Source organism: Octopus bimaculoides, chromosome 16 (genome assembly GCF_001194135.2).
Source record: "Octopus bimaculoides isolate UCB-OBI-ISO-001 chromosome 16, ASM119413v2, whole genome shotgun sequence".
Taxonomy (NCBI): Eukaryota; Metazoa; Mollusca; class Cephalopoda; order Octopoda; family Octopodidae; genus Octopus; species Octopus bimaculoides.
Genome location: NC_068996.1, coordinates 12,816,235 through 12,828,262, shown reverse-complemented (window position 1 = coordinate 12,828,262; position 12,028 = coordinate 12,816,235). Strand labels below are relative to the sequence as shown.

At 37.9% G+C, this 12,028-nt stretch overlaps 1 protein-coding gene across 2 annotated transcripts in view; it reads left to right on the top strand.

The window, feature by feature from the left end:
* The first annotated feature begins 279 nt into the window (after nucleotides 1–279).
* Nucleotides 280–12,028, top strand: part of LOC106877249 (vitamin K epoxide reductase complex subunit 1-like protein 1) — a 20,200-nt gene continuing 8,451 nt past the window's right edge. The window contains exons 1-3 of one of the 2 annotated variants that reach the window (XM_052973527.1): nucleotides 280–430; nucleotides 3,121–3,256; nucleotides 8,954–9,149. In XM_052973527.1, the coding sequence (XP_052829487.1) occupies nucleotides 8,962–9,149 (188 nt within the window). In that variant the 5' untranslated portion in view covers nucleotides 280–430; nucleotides 3,121–3,256; nucleotides 8,954–8,961. The remainder of the gene's footprint in view (nucleotides 431–3,120; nucleotides 3,257–8,953; nucleotides 9,150–12,028) is intronic. The other variant, XM_014926111.2, reaches the window with a different exon arrangement.

The window sequence follows — 12,028 nt, the reverse complement described above, 5'->3', positions numbered from 1 at the left end:
TGCATACACACACAATATATATAAACATATATGTTAACACACATGTTCACGCAAGATTGTGTTCCTTTGTAACATAAACAAAATGACAAATACTCTTTTACAATATATACACACTTATATACACACAGACATGACTACTCCCACACACCCACACACATGCATACATACATATACACACAAACACCTACACGTGAGCAAGTGCACACATACACACACACACACACACACACACCAGGAAGTATACATACACACACACATTCATACACATACGTAAACGCATACGCATCTACACTACCAGATACGCACGCGTACACACACACACACAGTATATTGCGGTTATTGTGAACTCATTGAAACGACTGAAAGCTGGTTGGAAGGAGTTGTGCAGTTGTCTCCCTTAACAACATTCACCAACATTAAATCACACCAGGTAATTTCTGATATTTTTATCTCTGTTAACACACTAACAACTACGGTTTATTAATTGATTTTTAGACGCACCTGTTTATTAAAAACACCATCGCTTTATTTGCAAGCTATACACCCTCCTACTTACTAGAAATAGCGTAAAAAATATCGTCTTGAAAAATAGAAGACTCTTCCAGTAATAATTATATTTTGTGCGTGATGTTGAATATACGCGAAATATGAACGAGTTGGTCCTGATTGGAGCGTATTCAATCATAGTTTTTACTCTGTGTACTTTGACATGAGACTACGCAACAAGTCATGATAACCTCTTTCCTGCATCACACACACAGACACATTCTAGGCTGGTTATGTTTTTACTAGGACTCTCTCATATTCTTACAACATAGCAATAATATAGTTATTTTGTGTTAGTTACTATGTCGAACTTTCTTTTATTCCTGTTTTTTTTTTTCTTTATCATTTAACAAATATTTTCTAGTGATGTATTCGTTAAGGGAAGCATTGGTCGCCGCCTAATATATATAATAACGATTATCTTAATCTTCAAATAACAGGAACCTGTTTCTTTGTTTTGATTTTGAAGTATACACGCGTGCGCATTATTATGCATATATACGTTACATATAAACATATATGTAACGTACATATGTTTATATATACGTTACAGAGCAATGGTAAAGAATGCGCACACCCGGTGTTTAGGATTCGGGTTATAAATATATTTATGTGTACGTGTGGTATATTTTTTGTTTATGCAATAATTCTCTTCGGACGTTTTGCTCTCTCTCTCGCTCTCCCTCCCTCTCTCTCTCTTTGTTTCACTCTCTCTCTCTCTCCAGCATAGTTTCTTACCACACAAAGTTATAACCGGGTATTTGTTAATGAACTTGGAAAGACTTCACAACTTACACGAATAATTTCACCATATATTAAAATATTTTTCAACAAAACAAAACAACCCAGAACAATACAACAACAAAACTGGATGGAACATAAAGCGAACACTTCATGCATCTTAGCAACATACAGTTTCTCTAACAGGTCTATGACCCCTACCAATGCAAGTACATCAGGAGTTGCAATGAAAAATCTATAAACCTATTGAAAATGCATAATAATAATTGTTCAAATTTCGGCATCAGGCCAATGACTTTTAGTGGGAGGGGCAAATCGATAACATTGACATAGACGCAGGAGTGGCTGTGTGGTAAGTAGCTCGCTTCCCAACTACATGGTTATGGTTTCAGTCCCACTGCGTGGCACCTTGATCAAGTGTCTTCTATTATAGCCTTGGGCCAACCAAAGCCTTGTGAGTGGATATGGTTGATGGAAATTAAAAGCCCGTTGTATATATATATAAATATATATAGATGTGTGAGTATATGTATGTCCACTTGACAACCGATGTTGGTGTGTTCTTGGCCTCGTAACTTAGTGGTTTGGCAAAAGAGGCTGATAGAATAAGTACTAGGCTTAAAAAGAATAAGTCCTGGGGTCGATTTTCTGGACTAAAGGCGGTGCTCCAGCATGGCCGCAGTGAAATGACTGAAACAAGTAAAAGAAGAAAAGAATCAGTACAATTAAAGTACAAAACTGGTTCTTTATTTTATCAATACCCAATAGGATGAGATGCAAAGTTGAAATCAGCAGGATTTGAAACCAGAATGTAAAGGGATGAAAAATAATTCACCAAGACACTTCAACTGACACCATAACCATTCTACCTATAATAAAGATGGCGAGCTGGCAGAATTGTTAGCACGCCGGGCGAAATGCTTAGCGGTATTTCGTCTGCCGCTACGTTCTGAGTTCAAATTCCGCCGAGGTCGACTTTGGCTTTCATCCTTTCAGGGTCGATAAATTAAGTACCAGTTACGCACTGAGGTCGATATAATCGACTTAATCCCTTTGTCTGTACTTGTTTGTCCCTTCTTTGTGTAGCCCCCTGTGGACAATGAAGAAATAAATATGATAATATTTCCTTTATTAGCCACATGGACAGGACACAAAGCAAAATGGGAGAAGTAGGGATCAGCATAATATTCATGTATGAAATAAAACAATAACAATTAGCAGCAAAAATTTTTAAATAAGATTCTCCAAAAGGGGTTAGTTCCTCCCAGGCCCATCCTAAGTAATCTTTTTTCAGTTAAAACTAATTGGAGGTTGATATTTCTAATAAAACTGGACAATTCTTATTCTCTCTTTCATCATGTATTTTTACATCATCATCATCATCACCATCATTTAACATCTGTTTTCCATGCTGGCAAGGGTTGGATGGCTTGACAGGAACTGGTAAGCCCAGGGACCACACCAGGCTCCATTTGTCTGTTTTGACATGGTTTCTATGGCTAGATGCCCTTCCTAACACCAACCACTCCACAAAGAGTACTGGGTACTTTTTACGTGGCACCATCACAGGTGCTTTTTAGGTGGCACCAGCACCACTGCTTTTTATGTGGCATTATTATGGAAATCTGAGATTAATAAAAGTTATAATCAAAATTTTCTAATCATGAACTTTCAAATTAACAAGATACTAACCACACCTATTAGATGTGAAAAAGAAAGAAAAGATTTGGGGGGTGACTTTTGTACCACCCTGTGTTACATTAGGGTGTTAAATTGATGGAATTGGAAGAAAAGCTAACCAATTGTCTTTATGCGCATTTTCATTTTTCAAAGGTTGATGAAAATTTTGTACCAGTGATTCACTGGGATCAATCTATTCAGGGTGAATAAAATAATGTACCAGCCACATACCAGGCTCAATGTCATTGACTGTTACTTCCCTCAACATTACTCAAAGCTGTCTGCCAAGGTTAGAAATCTTTCCATAAATATCAAAAATCAACATTGAGTCATTTGGTCAGCTGATTTACATGTTCGTTTATTTACCATGTAAATGGCTGCGTGTTCCATAGACACTTGACCCTTAAAGTAATTCTAAGACAGGCTTGTTTAGCAATATAGAAAACTACACAAGATTATGCCCTTTCAATTACAGCTGTGTTCCATTTGACAGGCTTCCACACAGTTTCCAACCACCCACATTCGTTAATGAACAGAAACCAAAGCCATAATAAAAAAAAAAAATAAGGAACTTACACAAGATTCTATGCAGTGTGATTGCACCCACTATCTCCACCCACTTAATTGCAAATTGAAATTGTTGACCATTCAGTGATGGTACCTTGCCTACACTTATTTCTTTGAATTTAAAGATAGAGTAGATCAGTAGAATTGGTAGAGCAGAAGATAAACCATCTAGTGGTATTTATATACTGATTTTAAATCCTACCGAATTTACCTTATATTGTATTTGTCTAGGATCACCAGTATGTACCGGTGATTTACTGGTGTTTATCTTATTGTCTGTGTCCTTTCCAGTAATATGTAGCATTTGCTCTATGTTAAAAATATTATCTGTGTACATGTAGTGCAATGGACAAAATGCTTTGTATTTAACTTAAAAGTTAGATAAATTTACATTCCAGGTTCAAATCCTACTGAGGTCTACTTCATTTTTTTTATCCTTCCAGGGGTAGGTGGAGGATAAAAAATACCATTCATGTATTGATATCTATTTAACAAGTTTGGGTCTCCTCCAACAAAAGTTTATGTTTTCGTGACATGGGCATATAGCATAGTGGTTAAGAGCGTGGGCTACTAACCCCAAGATTCCAGGCAGTGACCTGAATAATAATAATGATAATAATAATAACATCGAAAAATACCTTAGGAATGAGAACCCAGGTTCGAAATTTTCCCAAGATACCTAATGAAGGCTGGAGGGTATATCAGCCAAAACGTTGTGTTAACAACAAACAAGATGAGGATGAATATCCGTCAAATGTAAATAATGTACATAATTCCACATCTTTTAAATATAAAACTATACTACACCACGCCACAATAAACCACATGGCACTGCACCACAAACTACTAAGTAAAACACCTGTTCTACTCACACATTTTTGGTGTAGAGGCAGGTGTGTATGTTGAATGAAATATTGGCATTTCTCCATGGCTAACAACTGCTTTTGTGTAAAGAGAGAGAGAGAAAGAAACTAGCCAGGCTTGAGTCAGTTCATCTGACTTGTTCTCTGTCTTTATTTCCATGTAGTATCCTTGGTTACGACCTCAAGTGGTTAGCTAAAAATACCCAGAAATATCATTAATAGTTGGGTATCATCAATACAGCTTACAATGACATGTAACAGACATCTTCAATAAGAGCTTCAAATGCTTATTTTTTTTTAATAGAGACCAACTACTCAAATTTGGAAGCTGTATGATGGTTACACTGACTTTATTGTCTAGACCAGGGGTTTTCAAACTGTGGTCCGCAGACCACAGGGGGTTCGCAAGGACAAGACAGGAGTCCGTGGACAGCAAATACTTTTTATGGGCAATTTGATTTTATATATGTTTTTTAATTGAAATCTTTTAATTGACAATAAACCTATTTGTTAAATACTGTTAAATAAATAAATGTAAAAATATATGTTATTTTAAGCAAATATTTATGTATAAATTTCATAAGCATTTATAAGGGTAAAGCCTGAAATATAAAGGGGTCCGCAAGTCAAAAAGTTTGAAAACCCCTGCTCTAGACTACAAAGACAATAAATAAATTCACTAAAATATTTGGGTTTACTTTTTTTTTTTATTGTTTAGCCTCATGGCAGTTCTGTTTCAGTAGATCTGTGATTAAAGACTTTCCAGCCATGACAATACTGCCTTTTATTCAGATATATGTAACATTATGCTGTTCAGTACAGTAGAAGCTCAATTTGTGAACACATCTCATCATGAAAAAAATGGTTTATGGACAATTTTTCGGGTTACGAACGATGTCACAAGTAATGAACATGCAAGCCAGCAACAATTGTTGGTGACAAGCTGGGAGTAACAAAGAGAGTGTTAGTTGCTGTCTAGCTTTCACTCAGTGTACATCCCCACTTAAATTCACTGAGCTTTTCTTTCAATTTCTTATGGGAAAAATAGTTTCAGTTTATAAACATTTCAAGTGAGAAGCATCCTTCAGCAATGAATTAAATTTTAAACCGAGATTCTACTGTATTTCTTTTCGTGTCTTTGTATGGTGGGTGTGATGTGAAGGCATTCAGGCTGCTATTTTTAGCATGTCTAATGGCTAAAAAATGTCTCATTGACTCAAGTCTAATGACTGAAACAAGTAAAAGATAAAAGATATAACATATTGAATTAATACATGCTATCAATAGGCAACTTACTGCAATATTTGTTTTGAGATAACTATAAATATAGTTTTCTTTCTCTTTTCCTGTCAGATGTTATTTGTTCATTCATTTTTAACTCTTCTTCTTTTCTATGCTGGTGTGAGTTAGATGAATGCATTATTGAGTGATTGTTTTATGTCTGGGTGCCTTTCCTGCCTTTAAACCTTTGCTCTGTAGGTATCGGGTTATACACCATCAGGTGTATCCCAATTCCGTACATTAAATTTCTTAAGGAAGAAAACGGAACGCAGACTCTAAACTAACAACACAACAAATATTTTATTACAGTAGAATTCTGCTCACTCTAGGAGGGAATTCGGTAGCATGTCGCCTTTTGGTTAGATGAGACGCCGTCGATGAAGTTGCGTGGTTAGAAGTAATTTTTCTCCTCTCTGGTTGTCTATGTGGTTCCATTGTAGAGTTGTCGGAGTGCTGCTATTGTGACGTCTAGCTTCCACGAAGTTCAGCGTCAAAAGAGGTAGAAATACGCGGGAACGCTTGGATATTGAATGACTACGCATGCTCATGAGATTCTTCCTGTATTCCTTCCGGAACTAGTCTCTGCGCATGCGTGGATAAACTCCAGAATGGCGACTGATATTAGGCGCTACTACATGGCTCCCCCTCGAGTGCAGAAGCACGAAAATGGAAAAATTGGAGTGGCGCCTGAGGCAAGATGGCTACCAAAACCACCCACAAGATGTGGCACAAATATATGAGTGCACAAGTGTGTGTGTGAGAGAAACACAGAACATAGTAAAAGTGTCTGTAACATAGACTGTGAAAAGTTTTAAAACACTGAGATAGAGAAAACCAGTTCATATTAAAGTTACACAAGGAGATAGAATGTTCATACGCAGGAAGTTGTGGTCAAGGAGCAGAGCTGTAATATCACACTGTGTGTTGAGCGTCGAATGCTGACCTGTGTTACCTGGTACAGAATATTCTGGCTGGTTAGTTCTGACTGTTGTTCGTGAGTGGATACTCCACTCAACAGCGTCGATAAAACCTGGTTTGTTGATATTGGTGTGTCCCTGGTGGTGGGGTTGCTGGCGCACGACATTGTGGTAGACAGTACATTGGTGGTGAAAACGTCGGCGCTGGAACTGGCTGTAGCTGTGTTCTGTATGTGTGTGGTCAACGACCAGACCTGTGAGAGATCTGAAGCCGCAACATGTGTGTGGTCAACAACCAGACCAGTGAGAGATCTGAAGCCGCGACTCACTGGCAACGGTCCAACCAAATCAAGGTGGACGTGACGGAAACGGGCCTCAGTGGATGGAAATTGTCCAAGTGGAGCACGAACGTGCCGGTGGACTTTTGCACTCTGGCACTTCAAGCAAGAGCATGCCCGAGTGGTGATTGACCGCCCGCATGTTGGGCCAAAAAGAAAAGACACAATATTTTTCGTGTTCTTGTAAGTTACGGTGTGCACAAAAGAGAGAGAAAAAAAAAATTTTCGTAAAGAAAACAATTGTGTTTGCCTTTTTTTTTTTTTTTCTTAGTGTGTATGTGTGTTGCTTTTGTGTACTGTATGCAGGAACATAATATCACCCACCTTGTCGCGCTGAAAGGGAAATATAACACAATAAAACAGGGCAAAAAATTAAATGTGTGCGAGTCTGTGTTTGTTTATAAGGCTGTCCTGCTAGACAAAGTCAAAAGCAACGTCTGTGGTGAAATATAGCGATTCAAAAGGAACCATGAAAAAGGCATGTGAAGTCGGGTGGAAAATTACTGTTCAGTTGTTTGTCTTGTCTCGCGGTCTAAGGCTACTGTGGAAAGCATGTGTGAGACAGGCGACGGCTTGTGTAGTATTGTGGTCGGTAGTTCAGAGTTTTCGGGCTGCATTTGTTCTTGATTCTGGGTCACCAGTTGTAGGTATCGGGTTATACACCATTAGGTGTATTCCAATTCCGTACATTAAATTTCTTAATGAAGAAAACGGAACGCAGACTCTAAACTAACAACACAACAAATATTTTATTACAGTAGAATACTGCTCACTCTAGGAGGGAATTCGGTAGCATGTCGCCTTTTGGTTAGATGAGACGCCGTCAATGAAGTTGCGTGGTTAGAAGTAATTTTTCTCCTCTCTGTTTGTCTATGTGGCTCCATTGTAGAGTTGTCGGAGTGCTGCTATTGTGACGTCTAGCTTCCACGAAGTTCAGCGTCAAAAGAGGTAGAAATATGCGGGAACACTTGGATATTGAATGACTACGCATGCTCATGAGACTCTTCCTGTATTCCTTCCGGAACTAGTCCCTGCGCATGCGTGGATAAACTCCAGAATGGCGACTGATATTAGGCGCCACTACAGCTCTTTTACTTGTTTCAGGCATTTGACTGCGGCCATGCTGGAGCACCACCTTTAGTCGAGCAAATCAACCCCAGGACTTATTCTTTGGAAGCCTAGTACTTATTCTATCGGTCTCTTTTGCCGAACCGCTAAGTTACGGGGATGTAAACACACCACCATCGGTTGTCAAGCGATGTTGAGGGAACAAACACAGACACACAAACATATACACACATATATATATACGACGGGCTTCTTTCAGTTTCTGTCTACCAAATCCACTTACAAGGCTTTGGTCGGCCCAAGGCTATAGTAGAAGACACTTGCCCAAGGTGCCACGCAGTGGGAATGAACCCGGAACCATATGATTGGTAAGCAAGCTACTTACTATACAGCCACTCCTGTGCCTATACCTTGTTTGTTTATCAAGTAAAGTATCTTTTAATCCAGATGTCTTAGAAGACATGATTCCACCAAAAATAATTTGAGAACGGAGGAAATGACAATAACGTTACTACAGCAATTCAGTATTTTCAATGAAGTACAAATGTAAACAAACATATATATATACACATGCACATATCACACACACACACAAATACTATGGGCTTCTTTCAGTTTCCATCTACTAAATCCACTCACAAGGCTTTGGTCAGCCTGAGGCTATAGTAGAAGACACTTGCCCAAGGTGCCACGCAGTGGGACTGAACCTGTAACCACATGGTTGGGAAATGAATTTCTTAACTGCATAATATACTCTATTGCAAGAGGCAAGTGATTGAAAAGAATGTATGAGGCAAAAGGGGTCTTTCCGTGCTGGCTCAACTGAGTGACCAGCCATTAATCTTTTAATCCTTTAATTTTCTATCCATTAATCTTTTAATTCCTTAAATCATTGTTATAGTTTCAGGTACTTTTCATTTTTTTTTCCTTCTCTTTTTTGTTTCATTTTAAGATCAAACCATGGAAGCTGCCCAGATCTATTATTTTTTCTTGGACAACTCAACAGATAGAATCATATTCAGTTTTGTGGGTATTCTTCTCAGCATCTATGCACTTTATGTAGAAATCCGGAAAGAAGCAGATCCAACTTTCAAAGCTGTTTGCGATTTGGGTAACAATGTTAGTTGTTCAAAAGTTTTGACATCAGAGTAAGTGACTGATTTATTGTTTATTTACTTTTTACACATTTCAATCAGCAGACTGCGGCCATACTGGGGCACCACCTCAAAGGATTTTTAGTGGAATGAATCAACCTCAGTACTTATTTTCTCTAAGCTTGGTACTTATTCTATCGATCTCTGAAGATGAACTGCTAAGTTACAGAGACATAAACACACCAACATGGTTGTCAAGCAGTGTTAACTGACAAATATAGACACAAAGACAAAACACACACACACACACACATACACACACACACACACACATACATATATATATTAATCACCATCTTTTAACGTCCACTTTCCATACTGGCATTTGTTAGATGTTTAGATGGTTTGACTGGAACTGGTAAGCTGAAGAACTGCACCAAGTCCCAGTCTGATTTGGCATGGTTTCTACGGCTGGACATCCTTCGTAACGCCAACCACTCCAAGAGTGTAATGAGTGCTTTTTACAAGCCACCGGCACAGGTGCCATTTACATAACACCAGCAACATCCACAACTACAGGTGTCAATTACATGACATTGGCAACAGCCACAACTACGATTTCACATGGCTTGATGAGTCTTCTGAAGCACAGCATATCATGAAAGGTCTCGGTCATTCACTTCTTTCAGTCTCCATCCACCAAATCCACAAGGCTACCTAAGGCTATCGTAGAAGACACTTGCTCAAGGTGTTTCACAGTGGAACTGAACCCAGAACCACATGGTTGGGAAGCAAACTTGCTATTTATAACTGTCCTATTTTTGAAATTATATTTTAAAAGATTGTCAAAGGAACGGGTGGAAATTTTGTTTTTAATGCTGTTGTCATTTATGCAGAGCCTCTAAGACTAGTGAGATTATTTTGATGTGGTTTATGTATATCTTGGGTATTTATAGATCAGTACCCGTGACCATTGAGTGCTCAACACTTTATGCAGATCTCCTCCTCCTTTATATGTATTACATGCTTGTCCACACTGACAGTTTTCTCTCTTGCACACTGCACCTGATTCCTCTTATTCCCAATTCTTCTCTCAGCTTGTTTTTCTATATTGTCACTCATGTATGGTAACGTTACACATCCAATAGCAATGAAAGAACTCTGACAAATCTATCTTATTGGTTGATTGACTAAGCAATTAATGAAACAGTCAATTAGTTAATCAGTTACATGATTAACCAAATTGACTGATAAAAATAAAAGAATTGTGTGTGTGTGTGTTTATTATTGACATATTGACCCTCCTGAGATATAACAAAAAAAAAATTAACAAACTGATATAAAATACAAAAGTTTATTGTGTCTTTCTCGTTGATGAAAAAATATGCAGATGTTATTTACTTGAGTCAGACAAGCAAAATCTATCTGAACTCTGTAAATGGCAGACAGAATTTATATCTTTGGTGAGCACTTTGCTTATACGGTAACAGTATATTTTATGTAATATCTTATATGCAAGGCAGCAATCATTAGCACACCAGACAAAATGCTTATTAGCATTGCGTTCATCTTTTACATTCTGAGTTCAAATGTCACTAAGGTTGACTTTGCCTGTCATCTTTTCTGGGTCGATAAAATAAGTACCAGTGGAGTACTGGGGTTCAATGTAATCAACTCAGCCCTCTACTGAATTTGTGGGCCTTAAAATGTGGAATTTAAAACCAATATTTTATATGCAAGGATGAAAGCTGGCAGAATTGTTAGCAACCTGGGCAAAATGCTTAACATCATTTAGTCCATCTTTGTCTTTTGAGTTCAAATTCCATCAGTTTTGAGGTCAATAAAATCAGTACCGGTTGAGCACTGTTGGCCAATGTAATCAACTTACCTCATTCCGTGATATTACTGGCCTCGTGCCAAAATTTAAAACCAATATTTTATATGTAATTATTTTACTCTTTTACTTGTTTCAGTCATTTGACTGCGGCCATACTGGGGCACCGCCTTTAGTCGAGCAACTCGACTCCAGGACTTATTCTTTGGAAGCATAGTACTTATTCTATTGGTCTCTTTTTGCCGAACCGCCAAGTTACGGGGACGCAAACACACCGGCATCGGTCGTCAAGCGAAGCTGGGGAGACAAACACAGACACACGAACATATACACACACATACATACACATATATATATATATATATATATACAACGGGCTTCTTTCAGTTTCCGTCTACTAAATCCACTCACAAGGCTTTGGTCGGCCCGAGGCTATAGTAGAAGACACTTGCCCAAGGTGCCACACAGTGGGACTGAACCCAGAACCATGTGGTTGGTAAGCAAGCTACTCACCACACAGCCACTCCTGCACCTATTGATTACAAATTTGTAAGACAGAGTGAACCAATACTCTAGATTAAGTCTACATGATATGGATAGCAGAAACTGGTACTATGCCATACCTTAACTTGCATTTTGCCAGAAATACAATGCATTGATTTGTTAAGGTTTTTCTGTACAGATTTTCTATAGAATTGGAGCTTACACCACTAGACATTTTTTATGTTTATCGTACAAAACCAGCAACATTCAAGAAATTGCAGCCCGCCACTGAACAAGAATGTGTTACAAATATTAAATGAAATGGTTTTTGATGTTTGCAATTTCATAACTTCACATTATCAACCATGAACAAGAATGGTCATTAGTTTGAAAACAAGATGAGTAAATTTTCTCTGTTAATTCTATTAAATGTTGAAAATTAAATGTGTTTTAATAAACACTGACTTTATAATCATTCAGTGTGACACTCTACACACACACACACACACACACACACACACACACTCTCACATATACACACAAATATTGGTCCAACTCATACCAGCATGGAAAATGGACATTAAGTGATGATATATATATATATATATATATATAT